Here is a 19,441-nt window from a genome sequence, read left to right as displayed (position 1 = left end):
TTTTAGTTAGGCCTCAGATCAGAGCGGTCACTTGTACTCTAATCAATCACCCAGCCATCTTCACCAGTGAAGTTTATCAAATTACTTTTTAACGGAGTCAGTTTAGCTGAGTAAAATCCTTTTTTCATTTCTAGGTATCTATTGTTTTTCTTTTTGGTTTCCAACGATGATCGTCGTTCTTAGACTCAAATAATATTGAAGTCACTAGCTAGTCGCACAAACTCGTTTATGCAGTTTCCAAACTCAGTTAACTTTACTGATCGTAAACAATTTAAACTTCATTCGTTAAGTAGTGACTACTGCTGCGTGGATTCCACTGTCTAAAGGCACTGAAAAATGACGCAAAAAACAATATATTAGACAAATGTTGAGTTAATTGTGATAAAATCTTCTTCCCTACTACGGAATAATTACACTCTCATGTGTAATTTATTTGATTTTGATAGTGTGATTACTTCACACGTAACTTTAGAGAAAACGTAGGCGAAGAGAAATAGTTTGTAGGGAGTGTGATTACCGCCAAAATTAAAACTTGTTTTTTTCCTATTGAGACATGCAGTTCTGTTATTGAGTACTGGTATTTTGACATTCCAACAGTGAAACCTGCAGTTTTGTGAAAGTTATGTCATTTTGACGTAGCAAAATATTGATTTTGGCTCAGGGTAATCTACTTCATAAGTTCGCAACAAGGAACAGTTTGCATGTTTGCAGATGGCATGTACATACATACATATCCTTTATTTAAACACGATGGGGTTTAAAGCTCAGAGCTTGTGGGGTCATGTGAAAATAACTGATTACAGTATAAAACTGATTAGCGATTAGCCTAAGTGCGCACTTTTTTCCCGTGAAGAGCGCTTTTCAGCTGAACTTGTCGTAAAATCAAAACGCTCTAGGCAGTCGTTGAACAGACGTAAAAAACGTAATGAACCAATCGGGAGAACTCGAAGCAAATACATGACGGCCGACAAGCCAGAGGAGGGGGCGGGGGGGGGGGGGGGAGGGGGAGGGAGCTAACGATTACCTGAGTAGCTTCGTCTCTTGTGTTTTGCTTTGTTTAGAAATGTACGTATGTCGGTGAAAAGTCCACGCAAACAAATGACGCCGGAGCCAACCCGGCATTAAAGCCTTAGGGAGTGGAAAATTCATTGAAATCAGATTATTTATAAAAAAAGAAAGCAAGGGAAGTACCTTACCCCGCTTGATGGTGACAAACGTCTTGAACTCTCCATTGTAACTCCTGCTTAGTCGGGCCGCGGGGATGAGTTTGTTAATCATTCCATATGATCGCCGAAGTGGTACTGTTCCGATAGTGATAGGCAATTCTACCTCCAGGCTAGATCCAGCAGATTCACATGTGGATAGGACAATCTAAGGAAACAATGGTAAAACAATAAAAAACAATGCCACTTTCCTGTAAACGCAAGATCAAGTCATGTTCAGATGCTTACTTGGTTTCTTTAGAATATGGCAACTTGGTACATCACCATAGTTTTTTGTTTTTTTCTCAAACGGTTCACTGCAGGGCTGTAGCCAGACTTTCAGGAGAGCCAAGGCAAGTGTAGGTGGTAGCTGCTAGGGAACTCCCCCAGAAAATGTTTAACTTTAGAAACTCCGAAATGGAATTTTTAGTACTTTTTCTAATTGCTTTTAGTCGCTCAATTGGAAACAATCTCTACAAGTTAACATTATCTATACTCGCTCCTTGGCCGTGTGATACTGTGTCACACTTTCGTTCCTGATCCCTGCCGTTACTACGCCCCAGTGGTGTGGTTGAGTAGCATTCAGATATGGTTAATGCAGCATTAAATCCTGCAATTCATAGTAAGCTCGCTCTAAATGTACGCAAGAACCTAAATTGGTCAAAAATCGGAGGGGAAAAGTGGCTAACATGGAGTAGGGGTCGTGCAGCCCTTCCACATCTTTTTAACCAGAACTTATGGATGGCTGTTGTTCAATATTGATGAGATAAGATGCATGCATGCATTACGACTTTAACATGATCGGGTTTGGATCTCTGCGAACTCACCATTCAAACTTGTTTACTTTTCGGCATTCCAGTCGCATTTGAAGAATTTTTGTTGGCACTCACATTTGATTTTGAACAAATGGGCCTCGGGAATCATTTGAATTTTTCTCTAAATTCGCTCTTCTTATGAGGATTAAGCTTTCAGGACGCAATTTCAAACGCTATTTTGGAATTATTTTTCAACTAAAAATATCTCTTTTTTAATTTCGGGATAAAACTTGGATTAGGTGTTCCTCGTCATTTGTCCGTACATGCTGGTTCATGACTGGTACCACCTGGTAAACTTGTGCTGGTACCCCGCTTTTATGCACCTCGGTAGAGAGAGCCCCTATGGAGCCGGGATGGAGTAAAATTTCTTGTCGAAGGAAACAGCACGACATTGCAGAGAGTACAAAGAACTAAGGCAAAAAAAAAAAAAATACAACGATTTTTCATTACAGTTATGTACAAAAGCAAAGCGCATCTTACTACAACTTTCTTTTTTTTTTTTTCAAATACCCCCTTATGCGACAGAGAGAAATAATGCAAATAGAAATAAACGTTTTCTTGATGTATGCGTACCTCACGACAGCCACACCCAACCTCACCCCTGTCTACAATAAAATGGCTTCTTTGTTAATGTTGAAGCTGCATTGTACAACTTGTCAATTGGTGTCAGTTAATCACATGTACCTTCAGTCCAGGTTGAGTTCAGTTCAGTCTTCTGTCAGCCGTGTGTTATATCAGAGGAAAGGACTTACTAAGACTACCTTAATATGATACGTAATGGTTAGTATCCCACAACTCTTCATGGTCGGCGGGACATCCGGGACTTCCAGCTCGTCCACTGCCCACGATAGAGAAGGCCGCTGTACTATCTTACGCTGGCACCTCTCAGTCCTTGATTTACCGCAGCGAGACTTAAAAGAGATCGTCTGCACAAGAAATATCGTTGTGTGGTATGTTTGGGTCAGCGGTAAGTTCTTTATGTCAGTTGTCAGCACGATACGTTCCCGTGGGCAGTACGCGCCTCGGTCAGTAACAGCCATTAGTTTGAGAGGGGAGGCCATTCCATTGTACAAGCAGTTGAGCGATTTCTGAGCCTCACCAAAACTTGGCAACTGCAAGATTAAACCAAAGGACAGTGAAAATCAGTAAAAAATACACCTATTAATATTCCAACTACTTACTTTCCAATTGTACGATGTCAAAGAATTTTTCCTTCAAACCTAAAATTGTATGTGCTTTTTTAAATGACAAGATTGATTTCTTGTCTAACTGAACCAAATAATAAAAGTCAGAGCCGCCATTTTTAATAAATTCTTAATTTTTACCGCGAAAAGAGACTGTTTTGCTCTTCGTCTTCGGGCAGAATCCAGTTTGATTTTTGATAATCAACAAGAGTGAATTCACATGTTTTATGAATTTGAAGGAAGCAAAAATTGGGGGCCACTGTTTCGTTGGAAATCATTTAATTGGACAATATACTTGTCAAGACTAAAATTTCTTCAGTCTTTTCTACAGAGATGTTTTGTTCTCTGCTACAAGCTAATATTTCTTCATGTGATGCATTTCGTTGAGTAGCTTATCATTTCAGTTTAGATTTTTCTTTATTAATACGTGTAGTTATTCTTACATGTATTTTTAGTAGACTTATAGCAGTAACAGGAACTCATTTCTTGATAGAAAATTGCAATCTACATTCCGATCCTCTGTGTAGCAGAGTGCATCTTCGCTGCTCTTTGCTCTGGATTTTCTGTGATGACATTCTAGGGTAATTTCTTCATTAAATCGTTGACTGTGTTGCGCAAGTCCAGGAAGGTTTCAGTCGTCCTTTACCTCTGAATCTCTGGAGTTCCATATTAGGGTAGTTGATAGAATATTGTATTTGTTTGTATGTTTTCTTGCCGTTTGGATTAGATACCGGCTTTGATATGAAAGCTTTTTAGGCATTCGTTATCCTATGCAACTTACCAACATACGAGGGCAATTCACGTCAACTACGCTTAAAATGTTTAGCATCTCCTTGGTAACCTCGTCAAATCTCCATGGCCTTTGTATCCGCGCCTTCAGCCAGTACCTGACGTAACCATGCTTGCTCTCAAAGGACGATGGGAGACTGTAGGGAGGTATTTTGAAGCTAAACTGGAAAGCATGGCGACCGGCCGGTAGACATGACGTCTGGCTTTTCTTCTTATCAGCTACGAAAAAAGTTTCCACACTTCAGTTTGACAGCTTTTTAAGAAGGGAGCGGGAACAAATTCATAAAAGATAGCGCATTTAAAATTTGCTTGAGCTTTATGGCAACCAAGGACAACTACTTCAATCACCGCAAAGTTGACGGCTCGGCTCGTACTGAAGATAAGAGAATATTGTCTGCCCAATTTATTCTGAGCCTGTGAATACCCCCTAAGCACGCTATGTTTCAGTAACAACAATTCATCACATCTTATTACTCTCGGCAGTGTATGCCATTCCTTCCTTCCTTCCTTACGCTTGGCTTCACCCCAAAATTAAGAATTGTATTCAAGTACCAGAGCATAGGTGATAGGACTGGTATAAAACAAAATATATAGTGATGAATTTTACAGTTCTCCAAGCGTTACCTTTAAGTGAACAACAAGGCACCTAAGGCCCGGTTCATACGTCGAACTTTACATGAGCCGAACCTAATCATTTGGTTCGGCGCATGTCAAGATCGACGTATGAATCAGTTAGGATCGACAGATTTGAATTTGGGTCGACCCGCCGTTCTATTCGACTGCGCCAGTCGAATAGAACGGCAAAAGTTTGACTTCGATTCATACGTCGAACTTTACACGTGCCGAATCAAATGCATACGTTACGTATAAATTATATAAATTATATCTATCCCAGAGGACTGCGCGTTTCATCGACTTGGCATGCGCAGAGGACTTCGTTCTGAACAAGATAGCGGGAAAAGAGGAATGTACTTGTTCTTCTTGTTTAGAAACAACTAAATATACTTGTCTGAGATGCGAAAGATTTAAAAAACGAACCTATTTTTGATGTGCACACGCACTTCAAACTGACAGAAACTTTCCAATACAGGCTATATCAAAGGCGAAGCCTCAAGACTTCTCAGAACAAAATCTTCAAAAACAACATTTGAAGAAACCATTACTCTATTCAAACAGAGATTACGCTACAGAGGTTACCTCGAATACCTGATAGATAAAACTCTCTCAGAAGTTAATTTCAGCGAAAGAATGTCGGCTCTACAAAACAAACAAAAAACGCGCAAAAACATTTTGCAGTTTGTGACGGAATATCGCCCTTCTGTGCCTAACCTAAAACCATTCAGATGAGTAAATGGCACTTGATAGAAAATCAGCCTCTGCTAAGAGAGATCTACAAGACCCTTCCCTACTTTCGTACAAGAAAGGGAGATCTTTAAAAGACGTACTCGTCATATATTCTTCCTATCTCGACCAATAGAAGCCGTGTTTGGCCTGTCTTCATTATAATAATAATAATAATAATAATAATAATGATGATGATGATGATGATGATGATGATGATGATGATAATAATAATAATAATTTATTCACTTAATATAGCGCCTTTTAACATTAAAATGATGAAAACCGCTTTACATAAATTTAACTATAAAGAATTGTAAGAAATATCAATAAAAACTAATACTAAAATAAACAATTGACAACCCCCAATGCCATTTTACCAAACAAGCTCTTCCATGTCAGAATTCATCTTTCCCGCCATTTTGAATCTTGTTGAGAAAAAAACAACAGCCGCTGACCACGAAAATCTACTTTCTCGCTTTAGCTTTAATTAAGTTCGACTTCAGTTAGGTTCGACGTCTGAATCAACAGCCGAACTTAATTATTTGGGTCGACCTTAATAGGTATTAGGTTCGGCTCATGTTAAGTTCGACGTATGAACCAGGCGAGAAAGATATCTCCAAAGTAAGGATAGGGAATCTCTTGTTAAACAGACGCTGCACCGTGTCAATTGATGTCCACTCTAATGGCAAACTTAACTTTTACTCCAATCCAGTGAAGCTGTTCGAAGATTGTCCGTTACTTATTAGATGATTCTATTATCAAGCGCCATCGTATATATATCATAAAATCGAAATATGCCATTGTCGTTCACTGGATACATACCCTTCAGGATTCACAGAAACTGGAATTTTACAGCATATTGAAAAGCGATTACATTATGCACCCTCTGTTTATCTGGATTTGATCAGAAAAATTGCTGAGAGAAGCTCTTTGGTGAGACCTAAGAATAGGCCATCACAAACTTTTAAGATAGAGACAGGTAGATACGAGAAAATAACGAGGTGTGAACGACTTTGATCTTTCTGTGAGCTCAATACTATCGAGGATGAAATCCATTTTCTATTAAGTTCATTGTCGTAATTGGTTAACCATTAGAAATAACTTTTATCATAAAATAGTTACTAAATTTCTAAACTTCAAACATATACAAATCACAGAATTTATTGTAGCGTTAATTGACGAATTCCTCTGATTATGTTGTTGATTAGCAGATGGTTAAGTTTATTTTTTCCTGTTTTGATTTAAAGAACAATTTGTTACCATATAACATAATCTGATGAAGTTTAATTCTCTTCTCTGCCTTCCTTTTTGCAGTAAGTTTTTTGTATTTTATGATTCCATCAGTTTGCAGAACTTTAGGACTATTTTGACGCTTTTGCAATACTGTAACAATTTATATGGTCATGTAAATAAGGCTTATTGCTGGGAGCTGGTTATTTGTGATAAACTCGTGAAGGATGATTCACAGTCTCATCCGCAGTTCAAATATATGATATCTCATACTTTCACTGTAACTTGTTGAAAAGATTTAGGCCACTGCTAAACTACAGATTTTGCCAGCGCTTTTATTTGATGTGCCAGCATTCACATCATTCTTTTTCAGAAAAGGTACAATGTACGTTCAGTTCGCCTTATTCCCCAGTAAGATTTCATGTCTCCTCGCCCTCCTCCCCCCCCCCCCCCCCGCCCAAAGAAAATCGCTTTATTCATTAGAGTCGAATTTAGAGCCAATAAAATATGAAATGTAACTTCAATTTCCACGCCTGCACTTCATCAGTAATACAAGTTTATATTTCAGCGCCTTAAAAAATGATATTTTGCCACACACCATTCCCCTAATTATTATAATTTTTTTTTCTCCGAAGTGCGATCCAATCGAACGCTCCCTTCAGTATCGCTAATAAAAACAAATTACCACCGGATGTACTTCTTTGTTGCGGCAATTGACTTGTAACTTAAGCGGTGCCTACTTACAGTTTCCAAAAAGCGTAGTTTTTTTGTGGAAGTAGATCTCTGCATTTTTATGTGTTGAAGTGTACAGGTCCGTTTCTTCCCAGTACGTCCAAGATTCGCCCTGAAACTCAATGCTGACGCAGCGAAGTTTCAGATGATCGTTAAGCTGCAACACACATTCACCAGACACCACTTCACCGGGGTGATAATGCTTACTTTGACGAGAAAGAAACATTTTCAAGTCCAAGTTCTTCCCCATTTTTTTTAAATGAACGCTCAGACGAAAGGTATGCTGTAAGCTGAAGCTGGGTTTCTTGGATGACTGAAGTATGCACCGTTATGTTTTGGTTTTATCAGCGCCTATTGATATCCAGCGTTGAAGATGTACAAATAAATGCGTCGCAAGCTATCAATCATAAAGCGCGGCTGTTTTCTTGTAACAGGAAGGAAAATATATACAACCGGTTTTAATCCTTCCCTGTTGAGAGCTTTTGATACAATTTGCCTTAAGATAGCCTGCCACACCTCAGATGTGGGTTTCTATTGGTTAATTCGAATGCAAAAGGACGCGCAGCACTTGAGAGTGAAGATGGTAAATTAGGCGTGCCCAGCCGTACATATAACAGGTGCTTCTGGTGTTGGTGACAATCGCGTCAATCAGCTTAGTACGCCCTCAATTTTCGTATCGGAAACACTTTCATGCTTATAAACAGAAATATAAAGATAACGATAAAGAGATGTTTATTTTGCATACGTGGAAACTTTCTGCAAACTAAAGGGCTTTTCCTTTCTGTTCACCGATTAAAAGGTGAAGTCCAATGGGAGAGGGTCTCTTCGCAGACAACTGATAAACAAAAAAGGCGCAGTGCATGTAGCGGGTACTTAACAACCTGTATGAGCAATAAGAGAAAAGCTGAAATACTAAACATAGATTTGCAAAGTTGCCAACATTTTTGAAAGTTCACAATTTTTAGCCAAGTTCGATACAAATTCAAATCATAAAAGTGTCCATTTTCCGTCTGCATAACATCAACCAGTTCAACAGGTGGTAGGAATGACAAATACACTGTATTATGAATATTCCGCCCTTGTTACCGCGTGTATTGCAACGATAAACGGAGATAAGTGTTAAGGGTCTCAAGGCAGTGCTAGACCGAGTAACAGTTCGTTCAACTTACCTCGCAACAAAAATGCGAACAAAAGTTGCCTAAAGCAGGTATTTTAGAACATTTTCCGAAAGAGGATTACATCCACTGGTCGCAGAGAAAAACATTCGAAAGTTCATAGTAACGACTTTTTCAAGTCTTTGGAGTGGGGCGGGAGGTAACAATACGAATATACCAAGAAACCTTGGATATGCAATAAAGCGCACGTGGCATATTAGTGAAGCTTCAGAGAATCGTGCTCTCAGTTTGGCTTTTATGCTAATCACCCCTCAAACTGAACGAAGTTTATTTTGTACGTCACTTATCAGTCACTTTAAATGCAACTGAAGTTACTGATAAAAATTGCTGAATCTGAATTCCGACTTTTTCCACATTTTTGAAAGAAACGTTCCTTAATAATTTATTGGTGTGCGCTGTGCACCTCGCGTTATCGTTTACATTGACAGAGGTCTAATCTACCCGAGATTATATAAAGTTTCTTGGTAGAGTGCATTAGAGGTAGAGTGTTTGATGCGGGCCGCCCGCCCGTGTTCATCGATTAAATTCTTGCAAAGCAGAGGAATTACACCAACAAGCGCCGAGGTTTGATTAAATTAGGTGAGCGAATTGCCTTGCGTGTAAGGTTCCAGGGAAAATGACACGTCAGGATTAAATTGTCGTAGAATGGTAGGTAGGTCGTTATCTTGAAAGAGGAGAACTGCCAAGTAGTACGCAGTTTGGCATTATAACGGCAGATTTGAATTAGTTACGACAAAATGTCAGGGTACAGCAGAGTTGGCCACATGTCGGGGCGATTCCACCCCGTACGGCACACGAAAGACAGGTAGTGTTTATTGTTCCTAAGAAAGCATTTCATTCGACTAATAATGGTAATTCCTAAGAAAGTATTTCATTCGACTAATAATGGTAATTGAACTGAGTGGAGTGCAATTTGGTCTGAAATCATACTCGTGATTTCAAAATCGAACTAGCGCGCAGCGCAAGTTCGATTTGAAAACGAGTATGATTTCAGACCAAATTGCACTCCACTCAGTTCAATTACCACTTTATTACACCCATTTTGAAATCACACAGTTTTTCGTCGATATTAATATTTATTAATCTATTTCTGGAAACACGGTTATTGTATTTCAGTTTTATTTTGATGAGCTAAAAAAAGGATGCGATTTAGAGCAAAAATAGTGCGATTCATGAAAAAATGGCACCGTTCAGAGCCAACCAGATTGCAAGGATCACCAGTGATTTCAAAACGGGTGTAGTAACAGTTGAAATCTGTTGTGAACATGTCTCACGCCTATTCAGTAAATTCCACAGCTTATTTAGTCAACGATCGTTTATTTTATTTAATAGTCTTAGGGTAAAGTGTCGTTCCTCAGTCTTCAGTCTCCATGCTTTCCGCTTCTTGCATGACTTGTGAGATCTTCTGTCCAAGTCTTTTCTTTTCAACTGTACAGGAATAAAAAAATCATTAGAAATGAAAGGAAGCCAACCTGCTGTAACAAGGATCTATTATATTATACTTATGTCGCTGCTGTTGTTTGGATAATCAGTTTAGTTTGTCGGAAATTAATAGTTTGGTTACCAGAGATGCTGATCAGAACACAAACTGATTGAAAGTTTGGACCGGTTGTTCAAAGCTGAAATGAATTTTCCATCGCCATTTTCACGTTCAGAGCTTGTAATTCACGAAAACGCACAGTGTTACCCAAAATATCGTGACCTAGTCCTTTGAGAGAAAGTGAAAGGTAAAACGACTGGCAAAAATGATTTGCAAAAATGCACACCAAAAAATAAAACTTAAGTCATTGAAGTTAAGGAAGCATTATTCTAGTACTCCCCAACACTGCCTCTTTACCCCCCAATCATTATCAGGCTGAAGTGCGTTGAACAATAGACCTTAATTAAGGGAGGCACCTCAAAGGCGGACAATCCTCTAAAGAGGACTGCACTCTCTGAAGCAGACACTCCTATAAGCACAAGTACATAATGTGAGATGTGTTACTGCACCATATTCATCTCTAAGGTCTACACCTCTGTAAGATGGACTCCTTGCCGAGGTTGGTCAGGCTTGACAAGAGTTGGCTGTACTGGCAGTGATAACCCACGGTTAATGGAGGGTTTTATTCCTGACCTATGCTCAAGAGGGAGGCTAAGGCCTATGTAAATATTCACAGGGAAGGAACTTCAATCAGCCCTGTTTTATATAATACTGATAACTTGGGATAAGGGATGGTACATATCAACAGTAACAGTATATGAACAAACCTGGAGGAGCAATAAGTGTGATTCCTTGTTTGACCTCCTTCATCTCAGACTCCTTTCTCAGTTGCTTGTCAGGTTTTAATCTAAACAAATAACAACAGATGATCAAATTATCCATAAGAACCTTATTCTCTTATGGGTAAGAAATCAATCTCTGCAGAGGCCCAGACAAATGTTGGGATCTCCCGTGGGACTGTAATCGACATTGAGTTTCCATATCAACCACTGGGGCAACTGAAAAGTATTTAAAGGATTCCTGACTTACTAAGTACATAAAACAATAGCTACAATGTTTACAATGAATGCAAACCTGTTTTTGATGTGAAGATCTTGCCTCTTGCTTCTGATTTCTTCTATTCTCTTCATAGCTTTCACTAAATATCAAAATTGAAAACCAGTTTTAAACAATCACCACCAGGTAGTGTATTAGTACATGAAATGTTAATTGAATTCATAATTTGTTTATGAACTAATTCATCAATTCCTAAATATTAAGCTCCCAGAAATGCGCCACAAAGTGAAAAGTGAAACTGCAAAGAACACTTAATAGAGTTTTTACCTAACAGTATTTCTAAACAACCGTAGCATCATTACAAGGAATGGTGATGTCCAGACTCCAGGATAAAATCACCCAAGCAGCATTATCTACATAGCAGTTTTAACAAGATGGGAGACAAAAATTAAGGCTTTACAATTCTATTTGATGGGATCATATATCAACTGAGGGGTGGAATTTGGAGATTGACTGTAAAGTTTCTTTAGTTAACAGTTTTGTCCACAATAAATTGTAGACATCTATAACTGTTAATGTTCACACAAGCCATTTTCAAAGTTACCTACTAAATTATTTAATCCTGAGACTTGCTTGAATATACAAAATATTTGGGCAAATTCCACTGATTGACTATTAATTTTTACATTTGTTACACACCTGTATTAGACCATAGCTCTCGGTTGTATTTCACTGGAACATGCCTTTTCTTTTCAAATTCAAATGCACTATCCTGTGTTATAGAAATAAAAGGAATATATTAATACATTATATTATTTGTATCTTCAGTATTTAGTGTGACCTCTTTCAACAAAATAGCATAAACAAGTCCTCCACATCATGTTCCAGAAATGTCCAAACCAGTTCGAATGTCAGTTTTTAGCTCAACAATACAGGTTCCTGTAAATTCTTTTACCCTGCATTTTGACTTTGAATGTTATTCAACTACTGCGACTCAAAATTAGCAATGGAAATTCTTTTCAACAAGAGAAACAGAGATGTTGGTAATTTATTTCTTAATCCTAGGGCAGCATTAGGCCCCAGAGTTTTAGGAAATACAGTCAACTGCCACTTTGTGGACACCCCGCTATTATGGACATTGTGTTATTACAGACAGAAGTTCAAGTCTGGCAACAAGACTCTCAAGATTTTGTTTTTCTTATTTTGTGTTACAATGTCTATTTGGGCAATACTGAGGTGCATGTTGTATTGGCTGAGTAAAAGCAACATGTCTGGGGTAACTGGCAGACAACAAAAATGGCTTAAACTAGAGCTGGGGTAGCAACAGGCAGCTAAACACTAAACTAATGCTGTTCCAAGGGTTGAACCAAAATGAATGAGTCAGAACAGTTTGTAGTCTGACTGCTTTGGTAACTTTTCCCAAGTGACAACCTACATAACTTTATTATCATGTCAAAGATCATAGCCGAGGGTTAGACCCTCTACTCATAATAACAGACGAAGTCACTTTTCATTGAGCATGCACAAGCAATACTTGAATCATTTCAGGAATGTACAAAGAAAGAAACACAGAATAACAGGTTGAGTTTTAGTGATCAGTGAAATGGAAGAGCAGTTAAAAAATGTATTGAGAACAGCAAGGGTAGATATGAAAGGGAGAGATCTGGATTTTGAAGGAGACTTGAGATAGACCTGTAAGGAGGAAGGTCTGCGGCTGATAAATACTAGGATATTAAGAAGGAGAAACACTTCATGTGAGCCTCATGATAAAGTATTTTTCAAAACAGTTTCATGCAATGAATCTGGTACCACACCAGGTTTGAATGGATCTGATTAGTCACACTGGTGCTATGTAATACGTACCTTTGGCCACAGTTCAAATATCATGCTGTCATTGTTTTGAACTCAGCTGAATTAAGTTTGATTTTGGGTCAACTGTGGCTTAACTTTATTCAAACTTAGGTCAGTCATGTTTGAACAATGGAAACATCACAATAACTAAAACATTATCATAATACAGCACTGAGTGCAGCACAACTTAAGCAGTGTTTGAATCAAAATCACACTAAGTCATTTAGCACAACTAAAGTATGACAGAGCTTGTCATGCTTAATTACTTGCAATGATACCACGCTATAGTTGTGCTAAGGCCAAACTTAATTTATACTAATTAGGCTGGATTGAGCTTGGCACAAAGATAGCTCAAACCCAGAGCTCAACATTTGAACCAGACCTTACAACTCGTTCCAATCCATTCGGATCAATGAAAAGGTCTGTTAAGAGAAGGGCACAGGATATATTCTGTACATTGCTCATCTACCTCAGAGACTCTAAATAGTCAAATGAAATGGTCAGTGGACTGTTCAACCGAACAAAATGAATCTGTTAACTGAGCAGCTGTGTACCGAAAAACCCTTTCAATGTGCCAAAATTTGCAAACTCTTACTTTTTCAATTTAAGCTTTTACACAGAAGATTAGCCACCAATAATTTCCTGAGAAAAATAAATATTAGTACTAATGACCTTTGACACTGATTCATTTATTCTGGAACTGCACAGTAATCTCCCTTTTCTGGCAAGCTTTTAAAGAATGCTTGCCCTGCATATAAGGCCCCCCTACTTGTGATTTATCACTTCCATTGGTTATCGGTTTAAAACCCCAGCTCTTGGAAGACAAATATCATTATTTTCTATTTTTAGTCGCAAGATTCTACATTTGGACCTGTAGGACGCGTGACCAATGTCCTAGAATAGAAGGCTTTTCCCTTTTCCTCTCACATTACAAATTTATAATATTTCAAAAGCTGTTAGTAAAAAATTCTATCTGTTGCAAAGAAGACCAGGTGTGCATCACACATCTGAAATTATGTAACTACAAAAAAAAATGTGTAAATACTTTATGAATTTAAATTTTACGTGTGTAGCGTTGTAATATGTGTAATGCACTAACCAATTTATTTTGTTAGTAATGCATCACAAGCATTCTATTTTGTTAAAAATCTATCATAAGCATTCTATTCTTGAATAAAAAAAAGAGAAGGGCATAGGATATATTCTGTACACTGCTCATCTACTTCAGGGACTTCTTTCCCTTAGATACTGTTGACAATTATTTCTACTTCCTGGCTATATATATATCTCAGGCTGGATTTCAGAATACCTTAAAGGATTGACAGTCAACTTAACAACAGGGAAACAGTTAATTTGTGCTGTTACAAATAGGCCAGGTATTCTGAGATTGTTCAATATCTCGAGCTCATGTTTTCTCAAACAAATTTTAGTTACACTGCTACATTCAAGACAGCAGTAGTCTAGTGCAGTTTACTCATATCCTGCGTGGATTAAGATTGTACTTGTTTGTACTTTGATTATTGACTAAACTGTGGTGGATTTCAAAGCCTCCATTTGCCTGAGAAAATGTGATTGAAATGACAATTTAGAAACCCTTGGTGAGGTCCCACATTAAAGAGGAAGTATCACAAGGATTTTGACCTTTGGTGTGACAACACCTTTACTTAGTTACAAAATAATTCTAGAACATCAAGAAAAAGAAATCAACTGAATTCTTGAAAGGAACAACTCATGACCAGCTCCAGTTACCCTAACTTTTTTCAAGTTGCAGTCCAACCTAACCCAGTCCCTCTGTAGCCAGAGACACTCATCGGTAGTCTAAGAAAAGGTGACAATCAACAACAAATTTGAGCAATACTTTTACGTTTCTGTTGATAAAAAAAATAATAAAATAAATAAACGTTTTGGAATTTTTGATATAGCACCAAATTTCTGTGATACTTTCCCTTAATTATGCTTTTAAAAAACGTTTGCACAAATGTGACGTATCTGCTTTTTATACTTACTATGGCAAGCTCTTTGCCTGCAGCCTTTCTGAAAGCTTTTGTCCACTTGATCTTACGTGGATTTCGCTTCATCTTGAAGTTCTTATGACATTTTGAACGGCAAAATCTAAAGATCTGAAATGGAAGGAAAGCATGAACTCTTAAGTTACTTTATATTTCTGATAAATCTGATCAAGTGAATTATAGCAACATGACTTACTTTACAGTCGTTCCTCACAAATACTGTGCCGTGTCCCGGATAGATTGTAGACGAACAGAAATAGCATTTTTCGAGACGCATGTTGTGTAAAAACCACTACGCGCGGTGGAAGGAGGCGAGCAAAAGAACTTTACGATGATGGCGCAAGAATAAGTCAGCGGAGATACCCTATTAGTAGGTAGGTACTTTATATATGGGAACATGTTTTTCATTCCCAGGGTCACTCCTCTTTTATGTCCGACCCAGGCCACCAGGCCCCAGTTGTTCAAAGTTGCCAGTATCCAGCGGATAAAATGTATTGGTTGAAGAACATTTTATCCGCTGGATAACTGGATAAAGTTATCTGCTCTTTGAACAACAGGGCCAGGTTGACAGAGGTTTTCACGCGGTCTGATTGGCTACTCAATCTCCGGATAGTAACATTGGTTGATGCCGGTTGATACTTAAAAGTGGATGGCGAGGTATCCACCTTCAGTGAATAATTGTCAATTATAATGTATTTAGACGGTTGAAGTACATTTTATCCGCTGCAACATCAAGTGGCAGGACAGAGTGTCCAACCTCTAGGTCCTGGAGAAGTGCGGCCTTCTCAGTATTGAGTGCTTGATCATCAAGTGCCAGCTGAGATGGACGGGACACATCGTCCGAATGGAGGACGATAGGGTCCCGTCCCGAAGATGCTGCTGCACGGACAGCTGAAGGAGGACATCGCGACCAGGGTAGACCCGTCAAGAGGTACAAGGACACTCTGAAGGCGAACCTCAAGAGCTGCAACATTGACGTGCACTCTTGGGAAGCAACTACCTGTGACAGAGCTCTTTGGACATACCAGTGCACTCAAGGCACGAAAGACTTTGAAGTCAACAGAGTAGCTGCAATCCTGGCAAAGAAAGAGAGGAGTAAACAGCGCTCCGTTCTGTGGCCTCGTTCTCATGCAGCATCTGTGGCCGCTCGTGTGCGTCACGAATTGGTCTTCATTCCCACATAAGGACCCAGCTCGGCAAATGACTTGACTGTCTACTCATCAGTCGTATCGACAGGAGAATCCATCACGGTCAGACGCAATTTAATACAGACTTCACAGACAGTGGGCGTGTAAAAACATGGAACCAAAAGGAAAACAAAGGAACCGACAAATCCTTGTCCAGAGTGGATTCGTCGGTTCTTTTGATGCACCATGATCCGAATGATCTGAGATCACAAATCCGTTTTTGGATTCTCCCAAAAAAACGCACCCTTAAGTATCAGGCGATATTCCGCGCGATTTCGCAGGATAAACATAAGGGAGTGCTATAGCGTTTTCAACCTGGCTCTGCCCGTCCTCTGCCCGTTGAATTGGAATTCTGAACACTTGAAACCGGCTGTAAGAATACAACCGAGCGAGTTGGGATCATTAGAGCCGTTCTGTTTGTTTGTTTGTTTGTTTGTTTTCATTCTTATCTAATTGTGCTCATGATGCAAAACAAAACAAAAGAGACCAAAGGAAATGGGACATTTCCATATTTGATAAAAGCCGCTCCTCTAATAATCCCTGGTCCAAATATGGTGGCTAATGCTCCACCAATCGCTGAAATACATTCATTACTTTATTACCACTTCCCCAAAGAGGATTTTCAGAGGCAATAATATATAGTTAATGTAAATATTAATTATACAGTTAAGATAAAAATTATACATTAAACTTTAATAAAATGAAGTCTAATTTACTTAAATAGAGCAATGACTTAAATAGCGGAAGTGCTAAAGTTACTTAAGAGACGAGACCTAAGGCGGCGTTTAAACACGTTAACCGATTCGCAAAGTTTAAGATCGTTAGATAAGCCATAAAGTAACTTCCATAAAGTAAAAAGTCCTTTGGCCGCTTGCTGTTCTAAAGCGAGGTATGTTAAGCATTTGAGAACTTCTCATTCTACGATTTGTGACATCACATCGTCTAATGAATTGTGTGGGTAAATATCCAGGAGCACATCCTGTTAAACAGTTAATTATAACATAGCGCGCGTGCATCCTAATCTAATTCCTATTGGCGTCATCATGGTACATTTCTCAACATACACACGGCCGTGCGTCCATTCGATGACGTGTGCAAGTCAATGGTGAAAGCATGCGCACGCTATGTTTTAAAAAAACTTTTTACGGAGAGGCAACACCATTAAAATGTATATTTATAAGAGCTTGTCGAAGTTTAATGAAACATTAAGATTAAACCGACATGAAAAACAATTTTCACCTTTTTTTTTGTACAGAGAATTTTGAAATACATGTAACCAGGAACAAAACCTGTTTTCGCGGAATCATTTACTTTGTTTAACTATGTTATAAAAGAATTGGTTCATGCTTTTAGCAGTGCGTATATCGAGTTATGGATGCACTTGGGAAGTTTGGAGAGCACTCAAGAAGCTAGAGTTGCTCTCGGCTATGCCTCGAGCAACTCTCAGAGGGTCCCCAATAGGTTTTTCGGGTTTCGGGATTTGGCCTTACGCTTCTCTCGTGCTCTCCAAACTTCCCGCGTGCATCCATAATTCGATATGCGCACGCTAAGCACGAACCAATTCTTAAATGACATTACGGCATCACGGTTGTAAAGATGCTCCTTCACTGGCAGCCAGCGCAGTTCCTTTAAAATTGAAGATACGTGATCGTATTTCCTTCTTCCACTTACTATGCGACAGGCAAAATTCTGGACTGTCTGTAACATTTTTAATTTTTTTTTTTTGAGAAGTATTACTCCAGACGCATGAGAAATAAAATAGTTTACTGAAAATAGGTGAGTTTATAATAATGATTTAGGACTGTTATAAATATAACAAATATAAATTAAATATAATATAACATATATTATATAACATATTATATATATTACATAACATAATATAATATGACATATATTAAATATCATATAATAAATATAACAAATATAAATGCTAAAAAAAGTTTTGTTTTTCCAAAATTCAGATTCATCAGTATACGTATACAGCTGTTTCGGCACTGAAAGTTGCACCTTTGTCGAAACAGCTGTATACGGCAACCATTGCATTTGAAACAAGCGCAATATCACGTTTATCCAATAAAGTATTATTTCAACCAACGGGAGAGAATTTTCTATTTTGCCCTTTTGTTTTTTAATAAGGAATTTTGAATTGCATGCTCTATTAGTAAATTAGCAAGTGACAGTGAAATTTAATATATATTATTTTATTAGCCCTTTATCGTTCAATTGTACCTTAGGGTAAATGTTTAAAAAAAACGCTGACAACAGTTCTGATTTTTGAAAACACGTTTCGACAGCTCTTCTGTCATCTTCTTTCCTGTGTACAGAGTCTGCGAGTGAAATAATAGGCCTTATCACAGTTTTCGAGGCCATTTTGACGAGTAGGCAAACACGTCTTGAAATAACAGTGTTTGTATGGAAATCCGATGTCAAATAATTTTCATAAAACATCACTTCTGAAAAATTCATGAATTGGAAACTTTTGGCACTAGGAAAAGGATTTTAAGAGAAAAAATTGGAGGGATGAAGCTGTGCCAGAAAGCGTCCAGCCGTGTTTTGAACTTTTTATACATTTCCCTGTATTTTTTTCCGCGAACTATTTTTAGTAAAAATACAGGGAAATGTATGGAAAGTTCAAAACACGAATGACCGCTTTCTGGTACAGCTACATCCAATTTTTTTTCTTAAAATCCTTTTCCTAGTGCCAAAAGTTTCCAATTCATGAATTTTTCAGAGGCGATGTTTTATGAAAATTATTTGACATCGGATTTCCATACAAACACTGCTATTTCAAGACGTGTTTGCCTACTCGTCAAAATGGCTTCGAAATCCGTGATAAGGCCTATTGGCGTATTTAGGTATTATAATGTTACTTGTAGACTCATGTTTAAAGAACGAGGTATACATGCATCATTTTTGGAGGGCAGTTTGGTTAATGTGGCGATATTTCCCCCAATTTTTCAGAGTAGTCATATTCCCCCAAAACTGTGATATCAATCCATCAACATGACAAAGTTCTATGTCACATAATTTGAATAGTTTAGCTAATGTGTATCGCTTTTAGAATTAGACGAAATTTCGCCAAATTCGTCCATCATAGTTAATAAAAGGCAATGGTTATAAAGCCTGACAAACTTCTTTGGGATGATATGTTTTTGTTAGCATTCAGTTGGTCTTGACCGTGCACAAACCTCAAAAGTTTTGAGATATGTTGGAGCAACTGACCAATAGTAGCATGTTTTCATTGCAAGATGCCATAACCAGTCCCGTCAAATTCGTCAAAATGGTGAAATAAGTCAACATGGCTGGCTTCCATGTGTTTGGCTAATTTGTATAAGTTTGACAATTTGACGAAAATTTGCCAAATTTATCACATTCGCTAAATTCGCCAAGATCGTGAATTGTGTCGCAAGATTTCGTAAAAAAATTTGCCATCTTCGTCATTGT

At 38.2% G+C, this 19,441-nt stretch overlaps 2 protein-coding genes across 3 annotated transcripts; both read right to left on the bottom strand.

Annotated features, from left to right (window-relative positions):
* Positions 1 to 189: 189 nt before the first annotated feature.
* Positions 190 to 7,758, bottom strand: LOC146476960 (arrestin domain-containing protein 3-like). 2 transcript variants are annotated; one of them, XM_085114114.1, is made up of 5 exons: positions 7,309 to 7,758; positions 3,983 to 4,209; positions 2,770 to 3,129; positions 1,197 to 1,371; positions 190 to 329 (listed from the first exon to the last, which is right to left on the bottom strand). In XM_085114114.1, exons 1-5 carry the CDS (start codon positions 7,544 to 7,546, stop codon positions 286 to 288), a joined length of 1,044 nt encoding a protein of 347 aa, XP_084970240.1. In that variant the 5' UTR covers positions 7,547 to 7,758; the 3' UTR covers positions 190 to 285. The 2 variants fall into 2 exon arrangements, with proteins under 2 accessions (XP_084970240.1, XP_084970242.1); XM_085114116.1 differs by having other exon boundaries at positions 2,779 to 3,129.
* A 2,010-nt stretch (positions 7,759 to 9,768) lies between these two features.
* On the bottom strand, positions 9,769 to 15,167 carry LOC146476959 (putative ribosome biogenesis protein RLP24). The gene is made up of 6 exons (XM_085114062.1): positions 15,004 to 15,167; positions 14,805 to 14,918; positions 11,647 to 11,719; positions 11,026 to 11,089; positions 10,719 to 10,798; positions 9,769 to 9,899 (listed from the first exon to the last, which is right to left on the bottom strand). The coding sequence occupies exons 1-6, from the start codon at positions 15,082 to 15,084 to the stop codon at positions 9,826 to 9,828; spliced, it is 486 nt and encodes a 161-aa protein (XP_084970188.1). The 5' UTR covers positions 15,085 to 15,167; the 3' UTR covers positions 9,769 to 9,825.
* Between the last annotated feature and the right edge of the window lie 4,274 nt (positions 15,168 to 19,441).

The sequence above is a fragment of the Pavona decussata genome, unplaced genomic scaffold (assembly GCF_977016875.1).
Source record: "Pavona decussata unplaced genomic scaffold, jaPavDecu1.1 SCAFFOLD_72, whole genome shotgun sequence".
NCBI classification, from domain to species: domain Eukaryota; kingdom Metazoa; phylum Cnidaria; class Anthozoa; order Scleractinia; family Agariciidae; genus Pavona; species Pavona decussata.
This window is presented reverse-complemented; position numbering and strand designations above follow the sequence as displayed.

Excerpts from the sequence above, each read along its gene's own strand:
- LOC146476959 (XM_085114062.1), bottom strand. The coding sequence starts at position 15,084 with ATGCGTCTCGAAAAATGCTATTTCTGTTCGTCTACAATCTATCCGGGA. Across the intron at positions 11,720-14,804 it reads CAGGCAAAGAGCTTGCCATA|GATAGTGCATTTGAATTTGA; the intron begins GTAAGTATAAAA and ends TCTATAACACAG. Across the intron at positions 10,799-11,025 it reads GATCTTCACATCAAAAACAG|ATTAAAACCTGACAAGCAAC; the intron begins GTTTGCATTCAT and ends TTATTTGTTTAG.
- LOC146476960 (XM_085114114.1), bottom strand. The coding sequence starts at position 7,546 with ATGGGGAAGAACTTGGACTTGAAAATGTTTCTTTCTCGTCAAAGTAAG. Across the intron at positions 3,130-3,982 it reads TGAATTGCCCTCGTATGTTG|TTGCCAAGTTTTGGTGAGGC; the intron begins GTAAGTTGCATA and ends TTAATCTTGCAG. Across the intron at positions 1,372-2,769 it reads ATCATATTAAGGTAGTCTTA|ATTGTCCTATCCACATGTGA; the intron begins GTAAGTCCTTTC and ends TTGTTTCCTTAG.